Raw genomic sequence first — 22799 nt, forward strand, 5'->3', positions numbered from 1 at the left:
GTTAGCCTGCCAGTAAGTCATTGAACTTTTCTCAGATTGGCCAAGCTCTTCATTTTAGTAAGTGCTCAACACTTGTTAGGGCTAGCTGCAATTCCCCTTGCAGTTAACATGAATTCTAGAAACTTTCCTCCACCTACGTCGAACACACACTTCTCAATACTTAAGTGCATATTGTGTTTTCTTAACTCAGATAACACCTCGACAAGATCGTCCATGTGCTCAACCACACTATTAAACTTGACTACCATGTCATTCATGTACACTTCAAAGTTTCTCCCAATCTGCTTGCGGAAGATTTTTTCCATCAATGATAAGTAGCATCTGCATTCTTGAGCTCAAACGGCCTGTGGGAACACTGTTCGGTCAAAATGAGCAACACTAAGATCATTTTAGTATCCCTCTAGGGTTGAGGACCGACAAGATCTCAGCCCCGGGAGGACTTATCTGGTAAACTACACACTCCTGAAAGTTTCTTATTATCCTGCATGTCACGAAAAAACAAATTTCTAAACAGGGTGTTTTATTATGTTGTGTACCAAGCACCAGCACATGAATAGTTTAAGCTGTTGAGCACATAAAATACAGGTTACGCGTCAAGCTTAGACGACATTACATTAGTCTCAGTTCAATAACAAGGAACATAAATGCACCTATTGATATATGCAATTTAACATATAGAATCTCCTTTAGTCTTTTGCATAAGCCATCTTCATACTACAGCAGCAACCACAAATGTAGGAAATCCAAAGTGTGACCCTTAAAAGTGTTTGATTAGGATATAAGAGAGATGCCAGCAGCAATCAACTGATCCGCCAAAAACTTGTTTGCAGCCTCTGTGGGATGAAAACCATCCCAAAATACATACCCAGATGCATTGGCACATGTTCCTATGGACTTCTTATTGCACAATATAGATGTCTCTATCAACCCTGTTCCACAACAAGCCTTCCTTGCTTCAAAAAATCCTGTGATAACACAATGAAGGCCACACATTGGAAACAAATTAACAATCCTGTTTCATAATCCATTAGATGATTAGTTCACTAGTCAAAGCATAATTAGATTGCACAAAACATGAATGTCGTTCCTAAGTACTTTTTGTATTATTTTTCAATCAGAATTTTGAAGTTTCAATTCAGTATCTTACATTGATCGTTGGATCTTTGATGCAAACTTTTATTCATCTAAGAACTATATCTAAATTTTGAAGTGCTAGCAATACACTATTTAAAAAACTTTAAACAGGGTATGAGACCCATGTGCAATCTCCAATTCCACACACCCCTCTGGTACCATCCTAAGAAAGCGAATCTGAATTCAACTCTACCTTACAAAACTGACTTGTAAAGTGAGTTTTGTCCCACATTTAGATACTTTGTTTTGGACATATCGCTCTTCTATATAGGATCTCCAATCAAACAAATTTCAACTTATTAGAAAATGTCTGTTCAAAAAAGTGTATTAGAAAATGTGTTCTTTAACATTTCTACTAATTTTATAGAATTAGATTTTGTACCATTTTCAAAAGGCATTGTGACCAAGTCATAGAGAGGCTGGTAGATATCAAGGACCACCAAATTGAGGCCTGGAAGCATATTTTGCAAGTTCTGAGATGTGGTGTTGAGCTTTTCATTGAAGTTAATTGCATCACTGTTTAAACCAGTCAGACATTCGTTCTTACGAGCACCAAAGAGGGTGATGGATGCAGGCAAGCAACCTATTGGAGGTAATGATGTCACACCAATCCTCCTTGCTCCCAGTGCATATAAACCCTATCAAAGGTATGGTTATTAGAATTTAGAAATGCATATCAAAATCAGCAAAGTTCTTTGGCAAAGGCAAATAACTCTTTTTTTCTGTGGTAATTTTTAATCAATGATATAGGGCAAGAAGTCAAGGTTGAGAAAGGCATGCCTGGATGAAGTTGGAATAGCTTGTCATGAGCATGTCTGTGAATTGTTCAGTTGAATACACCAGGTTAAGCAGCGGATTTATGTAATAGTTCTGAACAAAATCACTGCTACCAGCACTAATAAGATATATAGCATCAGATATAATTGATGAAGCCCTTGATTGCCCTGCTGCTTCCACCAATCTGTTCTGACACTCCTTGTAGTATTCAAGCTGCCGGCCCAAAGGAATTGCATTCTACACCCGGGAAAACACACATTAGCACTTACCAATGGCACGATGTTAAGAGTCTCTTTAGATAAATTTCTCCGAAATACTCATAGGAGTAAAAGTAGGAAGAAAAATTGAAATAAGTTTTTCCATAAATTAAAATTAGCCTATACATAAATTAAAAGAAGTTTTTGGAAAAGTTAATAGCTTTAAATTAGCTCATGCATAAGCTAAAATAAGCTAATTTTAGCTTATGAAAAAGTTTTTTTCAGTTTTTCTTTCTGTTTTTTTTTTGTTTTTCTGTAAGTGTTTTTGGAGTAATTTATCCGGACGACCCTAAATAAAGAAAAGAACAATGGGTTTTTGAGTTTAAGAAATTTAAATGTAGTTACATATAGTTTTGATGTGGAATCATAGTAACCAGAAGCAGCTGAGGCAAAGTTGGCACCATTCAAGAGGTTTTTCCCTTTGGTCTTTAAGTTGAGGTAAGCTGGTGGATAAGTGGTAAATCCAATGGTTTCAGCTGCAGTTAATGAAACAAAGATCAAATCCAAGTTGAAAAACATGATGTTGGTAACAGGGAATTAGTGAGAAGATATTTTGCTAAATGAGAATTTTGAGGAAAAAGAGAAGGTACCAGTGAAGTCTGTGGCAAGCTTTCCATTGCAGAACCTTCCTGTTGGATTGTGGTTCTCAAAGTCTCTTCCATAAGGAGGGAAGTTTGCTTTAACAACAGTCAATTGGTAGTTATTATTTCCCACATCAACAACTGAGTCTCCAAATATGAACAATGCAGGGACCAGAGGCTGTCCATTAGTCACACTGAAGACCACAGCAAGAAGAAAAGAAGCCAAGAAAAACCTTGAACACCGCATTCTTTTCAATTCCTCTTCAGCAATGAGCTTCTTCTTCGTTCATGCAAAAATACAGAGAAATCAGACTCTGAGATAGGTTACAGTTTTGGGAACTGATAATCGGACTTTTAAGTCTTTTGCTTTGAATCTGGTGCATACAGTGTATATGGTTTGGCATGGCTGCATTCCCTAGAATTTTCATTAATGATCCAACTTAGTGTATAATACAAGTCAATATAGAAAATGTATTCGTTCACATTCTTACAACTTCAAAACATCATTTGAATTCTTTGTTTGAGGAATTTGAAAAGGGTGTTGCATGCTCGGATAATGTTACCAAAATTCACTGTTGAGATGGTATTATTTAGGTGGCAATATGATATTAACTATCTTAGCTGTAACCTCTTAATATCATTCAATCTTGAGGAAATGTTACTAATATTTCAGTCTCAATTCTCAAATGAAACCATTTAAAATAGAATCAAAGAGATCCATAAGGTGTGAGAGCACAATAAGGCTTGAAACAAATATCTGCATGTTACTAACAAAGCTGAGAGTATTCCCAAAACCAAGAACAAGATAAACAATTATAATAATAGTAGTAATAAATTTGTTACTTTTTAGTATAACTAACCAGTAAGTACAAGTCTTGTACTATTGACACACGATGTCTTCAGCTGTTCAGGATCCTAGCTTCCTACTTTTCAACCATACCAAATTCATACAACAGGTTGCAACATGAACTCAACTAAAAGGGAAAAAAAAATTGGAAGAATGGAGAAAGGGACGTAGTTGTAACTTGTATTTGGACATATTAATGTGGTTGGTAACCACTTGGTTTTGTATTGCGTGCCTTATTTACTCAAGTGGCAGCACCACTATGACCAGTGTGATCACAACCTTTCTCTGCCAACCTTCTGTTCATAGCACTGATATAGAACTTTTTCGGTGTCTTTTCCTCATTTGACCATTCTCTTGGCTTAATTGCTTCTCTTACGCCGGGAAGTGGGGTTGAAAATTTGGTGGGACAATTTTTTTTAATGATTTTTTCTAGCACTATTCACTGTGATGCTCTTTTTTCTTAAAAAGAGGCCGGACTACAATTATTGCTTGAGCAATCACCAAAACTACATTAGCAATGTTGAGTTGTTGACCCTTTGATAAATTTAAGGGATAAAATGGCTTTCTTCACTCTAAAATATGTGAAATATGGTTTTAGTGATTCATTTTAAAATGTAGTTTTTTATTTTGCATTTTTTGAAATACCCTAACTTTCATTTTTGAGACCATTTAAATTATTGAAAGAGTGTGATATCCCTTGATTTATTTTGCATTATAATAATTGACATTGTATTATGGTGAAAATCTAAAACTTAGCTTGGCTACCGAATGTCTTATCTAGTTACCCTCAATTGTTTTTGAAGATGGTGTAGTCAGCAAATGCATCAATACCACTAATATTAGTAGAATTTTGTTAGCTATTAAAACTTCAATTGATAGAATTTTATTAGCTATTAAAAGGTGCTAGATAGCGTGTCTTTTAGGTTTTTGATAACCCTAATTCTTAATAATGATTTGAATGATACTGTGTTGTGCAATGTTGTTGGTGAGAACAATATAAGAAGTGGATAAAAAAATATTAGATATTTAAAAAAAATAACCAAAATAATATTAAAAATATTTAAATTTTAATCTTACAATGACTAAAATTAAATAATTTTTTTTTTAAATATTATGTGTAACGTTTATTAAGTAAGTATTAAGTAACATAAATTGTAACACATTCTTTTATAATTAAAAAATGTAAAGATTAAAATATTGTGCATTGGAAGTAGGGATTAAAATCAAATTTTACATATTTTGCATTTATCTCAAAAAAATCAAATTTTAAATATTTTGAAGTGACGAAAAACATTTTTAACCTTACATTACACATTCATTACACTTTTACACGCGTCACTGACATGAATTTATTTATTTTTTTAGCATTTTTTAAAAGTATTGTAAATGTGTAAAGATAAAAATTTCATTACACATTTACACGCGTCACTGGTATGAATTTTCGGAGTTTGCACGCATGCTATATTTATCATAATTTATCTTTTTTTCTTCTTGCATATATGCTTAACTAATTATGAGGTGTCAAACGGGTATCCATTATCCAAAGTGATGCCATTGTCTGCCACTTCACCGTGAAACACATGAACACATCATCACATTAATGTTTCTTAATACTAGGCAGAAGAAATCAATAACTTTTTATTTTTCGAAAAAGAGAACCTTCTCAATCCATTAATGCTGTATAATGACTATACTGTCTTCTATTGTCTTTACAAGATCCTAAAACAAAAACGTTTATTGCATTATATAAAATCAAACTAAAACATTTCTAACATTACTTATTTTTTATAAAAAAAAAATACTTATAATTAAAGACATTTGTTTTAATAAGTAATTGGAAGAATAAGAATCTCTTGATTTTTTAAAAATAAATAAATATACATTTAGGACATTTAACGTTGTCAACCGAATTAATCAATTTTCTCAATCTTAATAAAGTAAGTTATTGAGTCTTATAAGAAAGTACGAAAGGAGTATGATTGTTTATCGTGTTACAAACATAATGAATTTTTCTCCTACAATGTTTTTTTTAATTAGTTAGGTTTTAAACATCATATACAAATATGCAGAATTCTTTAACCCATTCAAGTGAAATAATAACAGGATGTGATTTGTTCAATCTTACAAGGAGTTAATTGTTTCAATTGGAAGTGCACATGCCTGACCTTCAATTGTAAAGTGTGTTCCGTGTTGTGTAATTTAGCCTTCATATATTATAGACAATTTGACATTATCTTTTTGCTTCTAGCCTGTCCTTGCATCCTACCATGAGTCCATCAAAGTATTAGTAGCAGTTCAATGGCCATGAATCTCATAAGCCTCAATTCCTTTCTCTTGATGGCAAATGGTTACACAAGTTGTTATCAGATTCCACCAACATACCTGTTTTGTTAGTGAACATCCTCTATTATGTTTTGTTAGTGAACATCCTCTATTTCCTCATTCACCTTGCACTTTTCTTTAGCTCTTAATCATAGTCTGAGATTTATCCTCTGAGACATATTCATTATATCTGAAAATATCAAATCTCCTCCAATATCCTCTCCTGTGGCTCCAGCAGCAACTAGTAAAACATCTTCAATTAAGGCAACATTTAGCATAATGTTGGAACTTGCTCCAGTCTCTAGGCTTCTATCAACAAGACTGCCTGGTTGTTTGAGCGGATACTCTCTTGTGTATGTAGCCATGCCAGATGGATTGAACCGGGTTTGCCTGCGCCATCCTTTGGCACACATGAACCCTGAGCTTACAATAGGCACACTCTCATCACCATCCACAGAATTTTGTAACAAACTTTCTTCTTCTCCATCTGATGAAGCATCAGTTTGGATAGGAAGACTATTGTACTTGTGAGAAGGGGACAAATTGTGTACATGTGATCTTTCAGTGGGAATTCCCACAGCATATAGACAGTATATTTCCATATCCGGAGCATCAGGTAGTCTGAATCAGAAATTTATATTAAGTTTTTAAAACTAACAAGTCAAATGAGAATGATTAAAAGTAGTAGTAGAACCAACATCTCATAGCTTTCAATGTTTGATGCTTAACTTACTAAACTTAGATAAGGAACTTTTCAATAACTACGAAAAGTTGCGTCAAAAAGAGTGTCAATGAAAAGGAAAAACTAGTCAAAAATATTTCATGAATATACATACATACTTACTTGGTCTCAAGTGGATTAGACCAGTATTTGTAATGACAATACTTAGGATCATCTAAGTTGTCTGCTATCCCGTGAGAAAAATGAGCCTCAGCACGCTTCATCATTTTTGGAGCCACAAAGTTAAGCAGATCAAAAACTGTTTTTGCAGTATAAGCCTTTTTCTTAGCAACTTTTTGGATGCTTTCTCTGCTCATCTCATCATAACCAGTCCACACAGCCTCACATGATAAGTTAAAGTTAGCAGAATCACATCCCCATGAAATTTCCTGCTGATGATAAGACATGAATAATTGTTGTTCTAAAATATATATAATTACACGAATCAGAACAAAAAAAGTGGCAAATCCAAATGGAAACTGAAATAATTACCATGATATGATTCAATCGATAATAGGATGCCTTATTGAATATGTACAGTTTTATACATTTATAAAACAAATAATATATATTTAGTCTTGGGTGCTCAAGAATAAATGAACTTTGCATTGGGAAATTAAAACAGGCCTCTTCTAATGGTAGAAGGGTATACATAGAGCATGGAATTTAAGAGTCATTACTTCTGTTCTTCCATATCAGAGATACTAGACAGTGGAAAATTGAGAAAATTCTTTTTTTCTTCTGAAAAATAGTGAGTGACATCATATTAAGAAAAAGTAATGTGTGTAACTATGGTATCTCTGAATCAAGGGTAATGAGAAGTGAAGCAGGTAACTGTGAGCCTGCCTCACCAAAAGAGATTAAACCTGCAGAATTCATAGGTTTATTTACATGGAGTCTTTCTGCTTATCACTGCTTTTAAAAGTATTGTCACTTGCAAAGTGCTTCACATATCCATCCCTTCTGTACCTGATCACAGTTATTCCATTCTTCAGGACACCAATCCAAGTCACCCCAGATGGTTTCACCACCTTTTGGAAGCAATGAGATGATTGAATCCCAAGTTCTAAACACCCGCATTACATGCTCAAGTGTTTGACGACCAAGGTAATCCAAATTTAAAATGCCAGAAGCCACAGCTCTGCAAAAATTGAGTCAATAATTGTTTATGGATATGGTTATGGTACAGATAATATATATGGTACAGATCACAAATTATGAAATTAACCATTTATTTGGGTAACCAATTTTGACATCCCATAGATACAGCCCTAGTTTTCAATTGTTTATGAGACAATCCTAAATTTTCAGATTCAAATAGTCCTCTCTTTTACCTTTGATTTATGGGAACATATAAATAGATGTAATTGCTTGAATAGCATAATATCACTCCACAAATTTATTACAAAAAAATTACATTTTGGTAAGTTAAAACTTGAAGCACATGCATGTACATAAGCAATGTTCCAATCTTTTTCATTTTACTATTCATAATACTTGTAAAGATTTTGTGGGGTCCAACCTTTTCTCTTCATGATAATCAGTTGCATCTTATTCAGTATCCTGCATTTGCTTTCATTTTGCTAAAATCTGTATTTTAGATTCCCGTTGATTTTAGAGACAGCATTCAATCCACTAAGATGCCAGATTGAAATAAAGGATTTTGTTGAAAATACTGACCTGACAAATGCAAAACTGCCTTCAGTTGAAAATATATTGCTAACTGCCTTAGGAACACCAAGAAATGCAGGGCTAATATTCATGATTGCTTTGATGTACCTGTCACACCAACCCTGACCACCACCACCTCCCATGGGAGGAGGTGTCTCAACCCATTTTAGAAAATGGAGGAAATAAATAGCCCCCATAGATTGTGGTACCACTACCACTTTCTTATAGCCATTTGTGACAAACATAAGCTCAATACTACTCTTCAATCTACTAAGAGCTTGGTCCCGAATCTGCTTTATCAAATTAAAATTAAATTAGCTGAAACTTGTTTCTACAAAGATGCCAACATGCATAATTTCTACTTAAATTTTGGCTATAGAAACCAAAAGGAAAGGCTTGGAGGGGGAAAAGGTTCCAAAAAGAAAAGGGGTGAGATTATGAGGAGATTCTTTTCAGGAAACAAGGGAAAAGTCACAGGAATATGAAAACCTGTCATGCAGTTCCATACCACATCCTGTTATTGCAATTCATCATTCATTTCATCTATAGTTTTGCTAATAGTAAATGAACAAAACATCTTATTCTCATATAAGGATCATTAGAGCAACAAGAACTGAACAATGACATTTTGAAGTTGAAATCAACCAACATTATACCATAAGGTGTTGAATAAAAAAAGTTCAATTAATCATTATACCTCAGTATTCTGGAAGGAAAGTCTCCAGTCATAGGCAGCCATGTACAAGTTCTTCCCTTCATAACCAATTTTTGCCAAATTTTCTACCAAATCAGACCAAACAAGATAACCAGAAGCAAAATTTTCAGCAGCAACAAACCCAGGCACTGCCCTGACTCTAATGCCTGGCGGGTCCATCCCAGTTTCATCATGCAAAGAGAGATGCTCTAACCAACACAAGGGCCTAAACACCAGCACAAAATAGAAAGTGCTTATACTAACATGTATTATTGAGTAATTGAATTCACTATTCACAACTAAAATTCCAGCTTGGCCTTACCAAGTTTCAAAAGGTCAACATAATTAATAAATTCACTTAGAATCTGTTGAATACATGTTTAGAAAGATTTTTAAGAGTTTCTCTACTATTTTCAGCATAGAAGTTCTGAAACCCTTCTGAACTGTATTCAGACAGGCTATTACTGAGTTAAGATTATGAACAATGAACTTCATTTTAAACACACCTTTTGATGATTTGAGCAAAACCATCACCCCACAACCGTCTTCTGAAAAGGCCTTCAGCACAAGACCTTCCTTCCCAAAGCTCCAACCCACCAGTCACAATGCCAGGTACAAGAACAACTGGGTGAAGTGCAGTAACTCCCTCACGGCTTAACCTCACCCCAGGTGACAGTGGTGCCTCAAAGCCAAGCAATGTGGCTGGCAAGGAACCATACAACAAAGAGAGAAACCACCAAGTGGTGCACATGTACCCTATCACCCAACACCAATAATCAATGCACCTCCACTCCTTACACTGCCTCTTTTGCACCTTTCTTTCCACTTCAATGGATTCAAAACCAAAGGAGGGGGACTTCACAGGCTCCACAAAGCACAACTTCTTCAACCTCCAAATTGAAACCATTCTCGTCCAATAACTCTCTTGATAAGGTTTTCAGTTTTCACTCTTCACTATCAATATTCACCCATACACATTAATTGAGGCATGAGTGTCAAAGATAGTTCGATTACAGCCGGTATTTAAATAATACTTGACCATCTGAACGAGCACATATTTAATCCTTAATTGTCAAGTTAACCATGTCAATAAAAATAAAAATGTGTCATGATAAAAGGACATTCTTTTCATACCATGTTGGGAATGGAAGATGAGTCAAAAAATGGGCTTGGTTTGGAGTTTTCACTAAGACACTTGTCTTGAAATCTACATGCAGAAGTGCATCGGGTGCCACTTCACAGACTTTTTTTGTGGTGCTAGTGAGTTCCAAGCGTTTCTATTGCTTTCACGTGGATACTCCTTTTTCTTAGTTTCTTTGACCCTTTTTTGGAATGGAAGACAGCAGAGAAACACAAAAGGGTTTGTCTTGTGGTAAAGAATGGCAAGTCCTGAGAGAAACAAGAATTGAAAAAGTTGAAGGCACGTGTTGTTGTGTGAGTTTCTAATCATGGGAAGAGAAAACATGCACACACTACGAAAAACACACACATGAATAGAAAATAGCACAATGAGGAAAAAATAAAGGTACATCTGATCTAACGACACACCAAGACCATGGATGTAACAGCAAAGTGCAGACAAAAAGAGTTCATATTTGTTTATATGTATGCACTACCTCAATTTGTTTAAATTTCATGTATTGCAAGAGAGTTTTGGCTGCAAAAAATAGGAATTTGCTTCGGAAATATTAGGTTGAAAAATGTACAAATTATGTTGACTTATACCATTGGTCAAACCCAGAAATTTAGTTATAAAAATCGAATTTGAGGCGTATTGTATGCTTTAAGAAAAAAAAGTAATTTTTACACTTATTCGGTCACAAATAAAAAAAAAAAATATATATATATATATATATAAAGAATTTGTTTATTTCGAGAATAAATCTATATAAATTTATTCTGTTCAATAATTCATATTTTACATTAAATTTTAACGATTCAATCGTTTAATTTAAAGTTCTTAATATATGAATCAATTCTATAAACTTTTAAAAATTTTGAAAATCATTTAATATTTTATTTCATTAATTCAAATTGACGGATAATCATAAAATCATTTCATACATTGATTTGAATTAATGAAATGAAGTATCAAATGATTTTCAATTTTTTTAAAAATTTATAAATTTAATTTATATATTAAGAACTTTAAATTCAAATATTTGATCGTTAAAATTTAATATAAATCATAAGTTATTTTTTAATAAATAAAAAAAATATTAATAATGAATTGCAATTAATTGACAAGATAACAATATTATAAATTATTAGTAAATAGTCATTAAATTCATTTTTTATTTTATTAGGAATATTTTAAGATTAAATAAAATGTTTACTTGTAATATCATAATTTATATCAGTTCATTATTATTATTTTTAACCATATCAGTTTATTATGTAAATAAAAATATTACATATATATAATAATCGATTTCATGAAGCAGTATTTTGTCTTTTTTCTCCTTAAACCAATCCTATTTCCAAAACATTGTATTATACAGTGCCATAGGAGGGTGAAGCTGTGAAGGGCAGAGAAACACGCATTGAACAAATGGACAAGTGGACAAAAGAGACTCTAAATCGAATTTGGTGTTGGGACCATAATCTCATCTCATTTTATTTATTTTCTTTAATAAATTCACACTATTTTTATCATTGTTTATAAAAAAAAATTTCAAAATACCCTTCCGTGAAAATATATTTATATAATTTTGTATAAAACAGAAGAAGACGGGTATATATATATGTTTATAAAAGGTGAGGAGATATAATACTACAAACTAGAAATAAGTTTTTGAATTTGTTTTTTTTATGTATCTATTGATGTTATACAAAATAAAAATATATTTACATTGAATCTTGAAAACGAATATCATTTTAGTATTATTAAAATAGTTATAATACAAGTAATAATTTTTATTAATAAACAAATTAATTATAATATAAATTATCGATAATTTTATATATAATTAATTTAATTATTATTAAAATAATGATTCGCAATTCAGTGAAATTAAAATAGATTTTCGGTTTGTATCAGGTTCAAATAGACATGAAAATAAATTTTGCAGTGGAGGGTTTTCTTGAAATGAACCTCTTCAAGCCAAGATTTCATCACCCTATATATTAACACGCCGTTACAATAATAAGCAAAGACATTATATTATTACTGTTAAGGCTTAATTAGCTCATGTGTACTATAAATAAATAAAAATAAAAATAACCTTTGTGCTAACCTTAATAAGATTGGATTCGGCTATAGTTGAGTTTGACGTGAATAATAATTTTTAATTTGAATTAAATAGATAATTATGATCAATATATATAATTAAAACAAAGTTAAATAAGATAACTTTATTATTTTAAAGTCTATAATTAATATTAGAAGAAAAAAAAAACTCAAATAAGTAATGTGATGTTTTTGTGCTACGAGGGTTATATCCGGCCAAATGTGATTATGATCGTATGATTAAATTTTTTCATTTAAAAAAATTACAATAATAACAATAAAATCATATCTAAATCTTCATGCATTTATTTCAACCTTAATAATTCTTCCATTAAGATATTGTGTAATTATTATATATAATTTATTTATTTTCTGCCAAAATTTATATATGACTCTAAATAAATTATAAATACAAATAAAGTAATTATTCATATGAATTATATTTTGTCAATGAAAATATTAAAGTCGGTTAATAATTTTTCTATTTCTATTTTTTTTTTATCTCTGCACCATATTTAAATATTTTTAAAGTAAAAATACTTGGTCCAAAATACTAGAAACTATTTATTTTTAACATTTTTATTTGTGCTAAACTTTTCACTGTTAAAATGTTATCTCATACTCTCACACACAGATACACGCATGTTATTTAATAGTACATGAATAATCAAAATTTAAAGTTAATTTGATCACTTAAAAAATCACATGTCTTTGTTATTTAATTTTAATCATTCTAATATAATTAAATAATAAAATTTTCATTTTCATTTCTCATGGTAATTCAATTTTTTTTAAAAATTATGAAATAGTAAACATGGATTAATAATAATAATAATAATGATGGGATAGTATTTTATCTTAAATGTCCAAAATTGAATTTTTCTAAAGGTCAAGTATGATAAATTTTTTGGGTTTAATGGTGGTAAAGTTATAAAAACAAATTAAGTTGTTTATTAAAAAAATGTTTGGGAAAAAACAACACAAAATCGTGTGGAAAAATCGTGTTTATAGCATCCAAGACGACTGTGTGTTGATCCGAATTTCCGTCAAGCCCATTAGATGCGTCCAAAAGAGCCCTTTTAATAAAAATTCATGGTCCAATATAAATACATATCCATACAAAAATTGTCATATAGTTTTTTTTTTTATAACCAAAATAAATTAAGGGAAGTACAAGAATAGTTCAACCCATTACAAAATACAAAGTTACCTAAACAAAAATTGTCATATAGTTGACCAACAGACCAGAAAAAGGAAAGATTATTGTTGAATTGGAAAAAGTCCTCTCTCAAGTGAATAAAAGAAGAAAAAAAATTACTAGTGAGTGTTGTTAATCTAGATTGAAGCAGAATGTTTAAAGATAATAAAACAATTCAACCTAATTCCTTTAAGTCTGTTTTATCATTGGCTAATTAAAATCAGGTCAAATTGAGTTGATTTATTTAATTAAAATGGGTTAGACATTTTTATCCACCTTGTTTAAAGGTGAATTAGTGAGTTAGTGAATTGAACTATAAAAAAATAACAATATAAAATAATAAAAATAAAAAACTAAATAATATTTTGAATATCTCTTTTAACATATTTCTATTTCAATATTTAAAAGATTCACATAAATTAATATACATAAATAATAAAATAAATCTCAAATTATAATAGATTTGATTTGATTTGTTACACAATAAATCTCAATTTTGTTAAATAATAAAATAAATATGTAATAATAATAATAATAATAACTTTTTTCAACAAATTTGTTGTACAAAATATCTCAAAATACATATAATAAAATAAATCAAACGTATAACATATTTGTTACACAATAAATTATAAATTATTTACATTATAAATTTCATATAAATTATTTAAACTTAACATTAAAATAAGATAATAATAATAATAATAAATAAATAAAAAATTAGGTGGGTTAACAGGTCAACATGTCCTGGTCGACTATTTGGCCCAACGAACGAACAGATTAAATGTAATGAATTAAGTTAATTGGTCAAGATGTCCAACCTAATCTGTTATTTTTTTTATGAGTCTATAGATCGTACTCCATTTTATCATTCCTAAATTTATTCAAAATTTTATATTCAAATTCTATTAAAATTATTGTAATTTTTTATAAGAAAACTTCAAGTATTTTTTAGTTCATTTAATAATAGACAGTAAAAACTAAAAAAGAATAAAAATTATATATATATATATAAATAATATTTTTAATTATAAAAATTAAAAGATAAAATTTATGAAATTATAATATATAAAATATAATTAAACAAACATTGTAAAAGACTTGGATATCATATTGTGATAAAACATTCTATCCCTTGTTAAATAGTTTCATCACATGATCCCGCTTGGTTTCTCTTCTCATTTACGAGTTAGGAAACATTGTGGGTAGGTGTGTTGCTCTTCCTAAACATTATTTAATTTTAATATAATTTCAATTAATTAAAAATAGTTTCAGGTATAATTCTTAAAATAATTATTAAAAACTATAAATTTACTATGACAATATTATTTGTAAACAAAACATTAGGAATGATATAATAAAGGTTATCAAATCTTCCTGCAAGATTTGATGCTCAATGATTAAGCCACTTATTAATTTCCATCTTTATCAACTGATTTTAGATGAAAGATATAATTTGACCTTTAGATTAAAATATTGTAATAATTGAAGAAAAAAATAACATTTGTGTTTCGCGTGCAAGGTGCAACCATTCACTGTGTCGGTGCAAAGTTGCGAAGTGACGATAATATCCCTGTAGCTGTTTTGTGTCTTGTTGACTTCTGGTGCTATTGTTTATTTGTTATCATTGGTATTTTTATTTTAAATAAAAATCTAGACTAACACAAAACAATATGATACAAGGTAAGGTTATAGTGACTTATAAACTTTTTTAAAAAATATTTTTAATAAAATTATAGAACGTTTATAAATATTTATGAAATTAAAAGATAAAATTAAGTAATAATAGAGACTAATAGAATATATATATATATATATATATATATATATATATTTTGAAAAATATATTTAAAATTATAGAATTTAAAATATAAATTAATAAAATTATAAGAATGGAAAGTATAATTAAACATTATATAATGAACCCCAAGCGTGTGGTTCAGCGGTAGGGGTTGATCCACGCTTAAACAAGGTCAGAGGTTCGAATCCTGCCTTGTGTATGCAGATGCAGCCGCGTTAAATCTTGGGGCCAGCTATTCCACCCTTTGAGGTGTCTCCGACTTAGCGAAGAAATTAGTCATCACTGGATACTCCGGGGACGAAAAAAAAAAAAAACATTATATAATGAAATCTTCATGATTATAATTATTTATTTATTTATTATTATTATTTTTGTAAAGTATGATGCACGTGAGAATGAAAGTGAGCCAACTCAACGCCACACCACTGGCTCCTTGACATTCACGTGTTATCCAAGATTTGAATTATGATTTGTGAAGGTGATTGACGTTGACGTTTTTCCATTGCAACTAAAGACCAGCAACTCTTGTTTAATCAGCTCGTTTAACGCGTTCTTCTTCTTATTATTAAAATTTGTTATTTTTTTATCTATTTATCTTAGGATAATATATAAATTTTGACACGAAGAAAATGTGAGAAATTAAAAATAAATATGTAAAAAAAATAAGATATCAAAATGAGTTCGCCGTGACATGAACGTGAAAGGAAGAATTCATTTTTTTAGTAGTTTTATAAGGGTTAAAATTATTTGTTTTTGTTTTTGTCGACCCAATTCTTTCAAAATTGCTTTAAAAAATCGCTAAATTAAAAATGAATTGGTTAAGTTGGAGCCGTTTTAAAATTAAGTTAAGATTTGAATAAATAAAATTTAAAATTATAATTATAATCAAACATAAAATATACTTTTGGAGCCCATATCCTCATGTGTGCTCACTCATGTTACATTGATTTTTTTTATTATCAAAATATGTGTATAGTGACATCTTGATTGGTGGTCTATCATGATTCATAACTACATTGTGTTTGATTGATATGAAATAATGTTGAAGGAAAGAGGAGAGTCAAGAAATAAGAAGCAAAAAATTAGTATTATTGTCGAGTACACATGAGTTTTGTCATGTGAGAAGTTTGAAGTTATGAATTCACATATTTTTCACTTTTTTTTCTCAAAATTGCAAGGAAATATACATGAAATTGAATAGAGAAAGTGATGTGTTACTCGTGAACATGCTCTATTGTGTACGATTTTGTATGTTTTGTATTTGATTAGCGACAAATGTATTTGATTATGCAAGTGACTTATTCGATTCTATATATCTTGTATTTGATTGGTGATGATTGTATTCGATTACGATTTTGGTGTAATCAATTATAAGTTTTATTTGACTACAATACCAAAATATGTTTTTATCGAGTACATGCATCATGTGTAACAATGTGTGATTTTTAGTTTTATTGATTAATTATATGTTATATGTATTTTAATTATTTATGTCAAGTGCGAAAATCTTCATCGTATCAAGCATGCTTTTGTGGTGTCATACATGACTCAAGTTAAAGGCTTTTTATCATAATGATGTCAAGTGCAAGATTGGTAACACCAAATATGGATCAGTGAAGAGTTTTGTGACTCGATGATGTCATATGTGAGACAAAAACATTGAACATGATTGCTTTAGGAACTCTCTGACTTGATCACGTCAAATCCAATATGAGTGTGTTAGAAAATATGACTAATACAAGAGGAAAGTGAATTGGATTTACAATAACTACTTTCAACTTTTCTTAAAGTTTTCAAGTGAACTAATTGATTGAAACAATGGTGGAATAAATATGTTGAAAATCAACCAATGTAAATCTGAATCAAAGTACCCTACGTGTTGTGTTTTTAACACAATATATAGATTAATCAACATGCATTCAGATTGAACAAGTAAAATTCAAGTAAAGGTAAAAAAAAGTTTACACAAAGATTTATATTGATCTAGTCACCACCAATATGACCTACATCTAGTCCTCAGTCAACATAACTGAGTATTTTCACTGGTCTTTAATATCCATAAGGTTTATAATCACAAATCACATGTATTACACTTCAGAGAAAATTAAAAAAACACACTTTTTGAATCCCAAAAAGTAATCCTTATAGAATCCCAAGTAATTCTTATTGAACCCCACTACAATAAATCTTTCAATATTGAAAAACCTACTCAATAACCTTTCTACCCTAAGAAACCTATTTAGGAAATACAAAAAGAAAAATGAAGGATATTACATGATGTACAAAATAAATTGAACAAATGTAAAGACTAAATCATCCAGTCTCAATTCTTCATGTAGATCGATGATGATGATTCAACTCTCTTGATTCATGATAGAAGTTCCCACAAAAGATATCACACCTCTTTTATAAAAAAAACTTAGCATAAAGCTCACTCAGTCGATTATTTTGTTTTTTTTTTGCAAATCTAGAAACTCACTAAGAAAACTTTAATCAAATATTTATAAGAATAATTGATTATTTCAAAATCCATTTTTGAAATAATTGATTAAATATAATTTTACATTTTAGTAAAAAAAAATACATAGAGAATCATTAATATTTAAACCTTATAAATTGTTTTAAAGTAAGTTTAGTGACATCAACAAGGTGATCACTAATTGTTCACTTCAACACTTGTTGGATGGTCACAATTTTGTTTATAAATTATCATCGACTTCAATTCTTAAGTGATGTAGGACTTTTAAGTATATCGAAACAAGTCTCCAATCGAGGCTAAGGGGCAAAAATGACTCGAACCTTCATTTTAGGGCCAATGTTTCAACCGTAAATTCATCGACATCATTAAAGTTAATTATTGTGTCTGAGATATTATCCACTTTGGTGTTCGTTTGACCGTTATGATTTTGTTCTTAAAAAGACATTTTGGTAGATTAAAGAGGAAGTGTATTTTATAAATTACCCTTAACTTTGATTCTTATGTAATGTGAGACTTTTGGACATACTGGAACAAACTCCAAGTTGAGCTTAATGGATAAGAGTGACTCAAGTTTTTCTTCTAGTCTTGATGTTCAAGTGGACCATCTCAGTCTGTATTATATCGAGATGTGGTCTAGTATATTACTTATCCACCCACTTATGCATCAGATCACCAAATAACTGACTCAATCACTATATTTCTAAAAATATTTTGGCATTTCATCAATCAAGGTTTGTATTACGCATCAAATATAATCATTAATGATTGTAATTTGAATATCTAAATATATTATCCAATCATAAGAAAAAATTTTCGCCAGATTCCATGTTTCCTAAAATACATAAAAATACAATAAATAAATATATAATAAAGACCCTAGAATAACAAAGAAATCACATATTTTTTAATAGTGTGTTTGGATGGAGAATTTAAATGGAGTAATTCATTTATTTGAAGAATTTCAAATTCTTTGAGGTGAAATACCTTGTTTGGATGGAAAATTTATAAGGAATTTGAAATTCAAGCATTTGTAAAATTTCTTGAAATAGTAAAATTTCAAATTCTCCCAAAAAAGTGAGAATTTGAAATTCTTCCTATTTTTTCTTCTTCTTATTTCACTTATATATTTTATTTTATTTCTTATCTCTTCATGTTTTTAATTATTAAATATTAAAAAATATTTTTAAGATTATTAAATATTATATAATATTAATTATTTAAAATGATTAAATATTTAAAAATTTGCTAATATTTATTTTTATAAAACTTAATTTAAAAATTCTCAATATATAAATATATTTTTAAAATCAATTTTACTATGGTAGAATCAAATTATCATATCCAACCTAATAATTTAAAATTTGATAAATTTGAATTGACTTATCCAAATAAAATATTTTAAAAATGACAGAAATTAAAATCAAAATAATTCAAATATCAAAAATTTAAAATTTCTTAAATTTATAAAATTTTTAATCCAAATACACCATAAATGTTTCAAGCTTGGACTACGATTAGGTCTTCCACGAATGAAGCATTAAAAGAAATGTATTAAATGAGAGCAAAAGAATTTAACCATCATAAAAATAAATATAAGTTAAATAATTCATAGTCTAAATTTATCTAGATTGCTTATGATATTATGAATTATGTAGGGAAGCATGCAGAGCGAGTAGTGAGTAGACCCCAAAAGCGCGCGTGGGATGAGAGCTACGGAACGAATGAACGTACGCAAGTCGGGAAAAGAAAGAGAAAGAAAAGCACGTTGATATTTTATTTTATTTCTGTTTATTCATTTATTCCCACCTTAAAATATTAAATCGAGAATTAATTAATTAATTCCATTTCTCCTCGCATCATACACCGCCTTACGTTCCATTTCTCTTGGTCGTCGTTGTCTTCTCCTCCTCCTCCCTATTCTATATATCACCCACTCTCACTCCCGTCAAAACCACCAATTCGCCATCGCATCACACGAAAAAAAGCCCAATGGCGCGAGTGGATCTGGACGGAAAGCCCATCAAGCCCATGACGATCTGCATGATCGGCGCCGGCGGCTTCATCGGGTCGCACCTCTGCGAAAAACTCATGTCGGAAACCCCTCACACCGTCCTCGCCCTCGACGTCTACAGCGACAAGATCAAGCACCTCCTCGAGCCCGATTCCCTCCCCTGGGCCGGCCGCATTACCTTCCACCGCCTCAACATCAAGCACGACTCTCGCCTCGAAGGCCTCATCAAGATGGCAGATCTCGTAACGATACTCGCTTCTCTCCTCCTCCTTTCACACCCACACTAACCGATTTTCCTTATCCTTTTCCTTTTTCCCTTTTCCGTTTCAGACTATAAATCTCGCTGCTATCTGCACCCCCGCGGATTACAACACGCGCCCTCTCGACACCATTTACAGCAACTTCATCGACGCGCTCCCCGTCGTACTGCCTCTTCTTCTCTTGATTCTCTTCGTGCGCGTCAATCTTTCGATTTGTTTATCTTTTTTTTTTCTTTGTAGGTGAAATACTGCTCGGAGAACAACAAGCGCCTTATCCATTTCTCCACTTGCGAAGTCTACGGAAAAACGATCGGAAGCTTTCTCCCTAAAGATAGTCCTCTCCGCAAGGTAACCGTTCTTTTTCTCTTCTTTCGACCGTTTTCTAATTTTCTTTCCGCCGAGAGCGTTCCAGATCTGTGCATTACGCGTTCTGCTTTTGCATTTTGCGTTTGCGTCAGTTTCGAATTTGTCGGTGACGTCACGTGATGTGGATTTTGTGATTTGTCGGTGCCACACGCAACGAATCTGTACGATTTTTACCGTTAGGTTTTAGGCTGTGGTTAGTGATGATGATGATGATGATGATAACATTCTTATTATATGATGCTGACTCTATATTTTTCCCTCGCGTTTCGGTTGTCAGTTGGAGGAGGTTGACGTGTTGTGGATTTTTTTGTTAAATTTGGTGCTGCGAATTTTCTTGTTGGATGATGTTTACTGTGTATTTTTCGCTTGTGTTTCGATTGTTAGTTATAGTGGATTTTCATGATTAGACGTCATGTTTCTTCCTTCGTTAGAATCAGTTTAGTGTTGTATTTTGCTATCGTTTGTCGCTATCTGCTTTTTCTGCTTTTGAATTGGGAGAAAGGTTGGTTGTTTCTTTCTTGTGATGGGATGGAGCTGAGTTTTGATGTTTGTTTGCAATGTTGTGTTAGGATCCGGCGTACTTTGTTCTTAAAGAAGATGAGTCTCCCTGCATTTTTGGTCCAATTGAAAAGCAGAGGTGGTCTTATGCCTGTGCAAAACAGTTGATTGAGAGGCTGATTTATGGTGAGATTTTGCATTTGCGCAAGATTTTTTTATATTTTTATTTTATTTCATTTTAAATTTTGAGTATTCACACTGATGTGATTATTGGCAGCTGAGGGTGCGGAAAATGGCATGGAGTTCACAATTGTGAGGCCTTTTAATTGGATTGGACCTCGAATGGATTTCATTCCTGGCATTGATGGTCCAAGTGAGGGTGTTCCTCGGGTTCTTGCATGCTTTAGCAATGTCAGTTGCTTTTGCTGTGGCTTTTGTTGAATTGAAGTATGTTGATATTTTGGTCAAGTTTTGAAAATTTGTTCAAAATTTTCTCTCGTTTCCTTTGTTTGCAGAATCTTCTCAGAGGAGAGCCCCTCAAGCTTGTGGACGGTGGCCAGTCCCAGAGAACCTTTGTTTACATTAAAGATGCTATTGAAGCTGTCTTATTGATGATTGTAGGTTCTCATGACTTGTCTTTATTTTTGTGACTATTTGTATTTTAAACACATGTCATGTGATTTCTTTCATCTTAAATTATTGTTTTTGTCGGCTGGTCCACTAAGTGTTGTGACCTGTTAACAGGAAAATCCTGCCAGGGCCAATGGCCATATATTTAATGTGGGCAACCCAAACAATGAGGTTACTGTTAGGCAGCTTGCTGAAATAATGATCAAGGTGAAATGATAAAGTTCTGTTATTATTTAACTCTGATGTTAGAATTTAGGCATAGTGTTTTGGGAATTCAAGAATCAATGATTATTCCATTTTACAGGTTTACTCAAAGGTAAGTGGAGAACCACTTCCTGAAACACCTACTATTGATGTCAGCTCAAAAGAATTTTATGGTGAGGGATATGATGATAGTGACAAGAGGATTCCTGACATGACCATAATAAACAAGCAGCTTGGTAGGTTTCCTCACCCATTAACCCTATTTGTCCTTTAAGATTGTAACATCACCTGTTAATGGTCGTTGCCTCTCTCAGGATGGAATCCTAAGACTTCACTTTGGGACCTGCTTGAATCCACTCTGACCTATCAACACAGGACATATGCTGAAGCCATTAAGAAAGTCATTGCAAAACCCGTTGCAAGTTAAGCTTACATAGAGATGGTGATGTGCTGCCTTTGAGAAGGGCGTTCTTGCCCAAGTGTTCTGCCATATTTTACTGGTTGATTTTATATAAATGGTAAATTTTCCTCCTTTTGGTTTCGGTAGTCAGTAGGCAATAGCCCACATAGGCCCACGCCTTAATGTATGTTCCTGGAGAAGTAGGAATATATATAGGGCAACTTGTGCTGCTATGTAATTTTAATGTAGAGACTTCGCGCTACTATACATGTTGAGGTCATTTTATATATATACTAGGGAAGACGTTTTTCTGTGTTTTTTTAGGGGTCTCTCAATTATTGCTTTGTTGTCTTTCCAGGTCAGCTGTAAGTTGTATCATTCTGTTTGGCCCTCTTAAGCCATGTGTTCTTAATTATTTGTCATTAATTTAATTTATGGATATTTTTTGTTCCTAATTTCCCCATTGTTGCAATCTGAGATTTTTGCAGTACCCTCACTCTGTTCATCAAACATTTTTTTTCCTGACTGCTTGATTTTTAATAGTTATTAAATCTTCAAGTTTAATAAAGTTTAGTACTTTCATGACATTTGCTAGTAAAATTTATAAAATGAAAAAAAATGTAGACAACTTCTCCGCTTCCATGTTCACCGGACTTGTGGGCTACAATAGTAAATTAGTACTAATAGTAGACGAGTATCATATATTTCCGCTTTGATCT

The 22799-nt window shown here is 31.4% G+C and overlaps 3 protein-coding genes and 1 long non-coding RNA gene across 8 annotated transcripts; 2 read left to right on the forward strand and 2 right to left on the reverse strand.

Annotated features, from left to right (window-relative positions):
• Positions 1-503: 503 nt before the first annotated feature.
• LOC109798533 (GDSL esterase/lipase At5g22810) lies at positions 504-3923 on the reverse strand. Of its 4 annotated transcripts, none has more exons than XM_020358860.3 (6): positions 3610-3923; positions 2759-3026; positions 2514-2644; positions 1915-2148; positions 1517-1772; positions 504-965 (listed from the first exon to the last, which is right to left on the reverse strand). In XM_020358860.3, exons 2-6 carry the CDS (start codon positions 2994-2996, stop codon positions 772-774), a joined length of 1053 nt encoding a protein of 350 aa, XP_020214449.1. In that variant the 5' UTR covers positions 2997-3026; positions 3610-3923; the 3' UTR covers positions 504-771. The 4 variants fall into 4 exon arrangements, with proteins under 4 accessions (XP_020214449.1, XP_020214447.1, XP_020214448.1 ...); XM_020358858.3 differs by having other exon boundaries at positions 2759-3029; XM_020358859.3 differs by having other exon boundaries at positions 2759-3164.
• LOC114915917 (uncharacterized) lies at positions 1642-3352 on the forward strand. Its single transcript, XR_003804143.2, has 2 exons — positions 1642-1781; positions 1885-3352. It is a non-coding gene; the product is annotated as an uncharacterized LOC114915917 (long non-coding RNA).
• Positions 3924-5658: 1735 nt separating the features above from the next.
• Positions 5659-11142, reverse strand: LOC109799093 (putative phospholipid:diacylglycerol acyltransferase 2). 2 transcript variants are annotated; one of them, XM_083062699.1, is made up of 7 exons: positions 10139-11142; positions 9511-10046; positions 9008-9230; positions 8320-8600; positions 7609-7780; positions 6763-7028; positions 5659-6539 (listed from the first exon to the last, which is right to left on the reverse strand). In XM_083062699.1, exons 2-7 carry the CDS (start codon positions 9909-9911, stop codon positions 6068-6070), a joined length of 1815 nt encoding a protein of 604 aa, XP_082918825.1. In that variant the 5' UTR covers positions 9912-10046; positions 10139-11142; the 3' UTR covers positions 5659-6067. The 2 variants fall into 2 exon arrangements, with proteins under 2 accessions (XP_082918825.1, XP_020215181.1); XM_020359592.3 differs by having other exon boundaries at positions 9511-11142.
• Positions 11143-19557: 8415 nt separating this feature from the next.
• On the forward strand, positions 19558-22535 carry LOC109798924 (UDP-D-apiose/UDP-D-xylose synthase 2). The gene is made up of 9 exons (XM_020359359.3): positions 19558-19964; positions 20053-20145; positions 20223-20330; positions 20918-21032; positions 21124-21257; positions 21362-21463; positions 21591-21683; positions 21781-21916; positions 21995-22535. Exons 1-9 carry the CDS (start codon positions 19701-19703, stop codon positions 22105-22107), a joined length of 1158 nt encoding a protein of 385 aa, XP_020214948.1. The 5' UTR covers positions 19558-19700; the 3' UTR covers positions 22108-22535.
• Positions 22536-22799: the final 264 nt, after the last annotated feature.

Source organism: Cajanus cajan, chromosome 8, assembly GCF_000230855.2.
Source record: "Cajanus cajan strain Asha chromosome 8, NIPB_CcT2T_4, whole genome shotgun sequence".
In the NCBI taxonomy this organism is placed as follows: Eukaryota; Viridiplantae; Streptophyta; class Magnoliopsida; order Fabales; family Fabaceae; genus Cajanus; species Cajanus cajan.

Coding starts and splice junctions, on each gene's coding strand:
- LOC109798533 (XM_020358860.3), bottom strand. CDS start 2,996: ATGCGGTGTTCAAGGTTTTTCTTGGCTTCTTTTCTTCTTGCTGTGGTC. Junction 2,645..2,758: donor GCTTGCCACAGACTTCACTG/GTACCTTCTCTT, acceptor CATTAACTGCAG/CTGAAACCATTGGATTTACC. Junction 1,773..1,914: donor GCTATTCCAACTTCATCCAG/GCATGCCTTTCT, acceptor TACCTTTGATAG/GGTTTATATGCACTGGGAGC.
- LOC109799093 (XM_083062699.1), bottom strand. CDS start 9,911: ATGGTTTCAATTTGGAGGTTGAAGAAGTTGTGCTTTGTGGAGCCTGTG. Junction 7,029..7,608: donor AATGGAATAACTGTGATCAG/GTACAGAAGGGA, acceptor TATCATCAGCAG/GAAATTTCATGGGGATGTGA. Junction 6,540..6,762: donor TCTAATCCACTTGAGACCAA/GTAAGTATGTAT, acceptor TTTCTGATTCAG/ACTACCTGATGCTCCGGATA.
- LOC109798924 (XM_020359359.3), top strand. CDS start 19,701: ATGGCGCGAGTGGATCTGGACGGAAAGCCCATCAAGCCCATGACGATC. Junction 21,258..21,361: donor TTCTTGCATGCTTTAGCAAT/GTCAGTTGCTTT, acceptor CTTTGTTTGCAG/AATCTTCTCAGAGGAGAGCC. Junction 21,464..21,590: donor AAGCTGTCTTATTGATGATT/GTAGGTTCTCAT, acceptor ACCTGTTAACAG/GAAAATCCTGCCAGGGCCAA.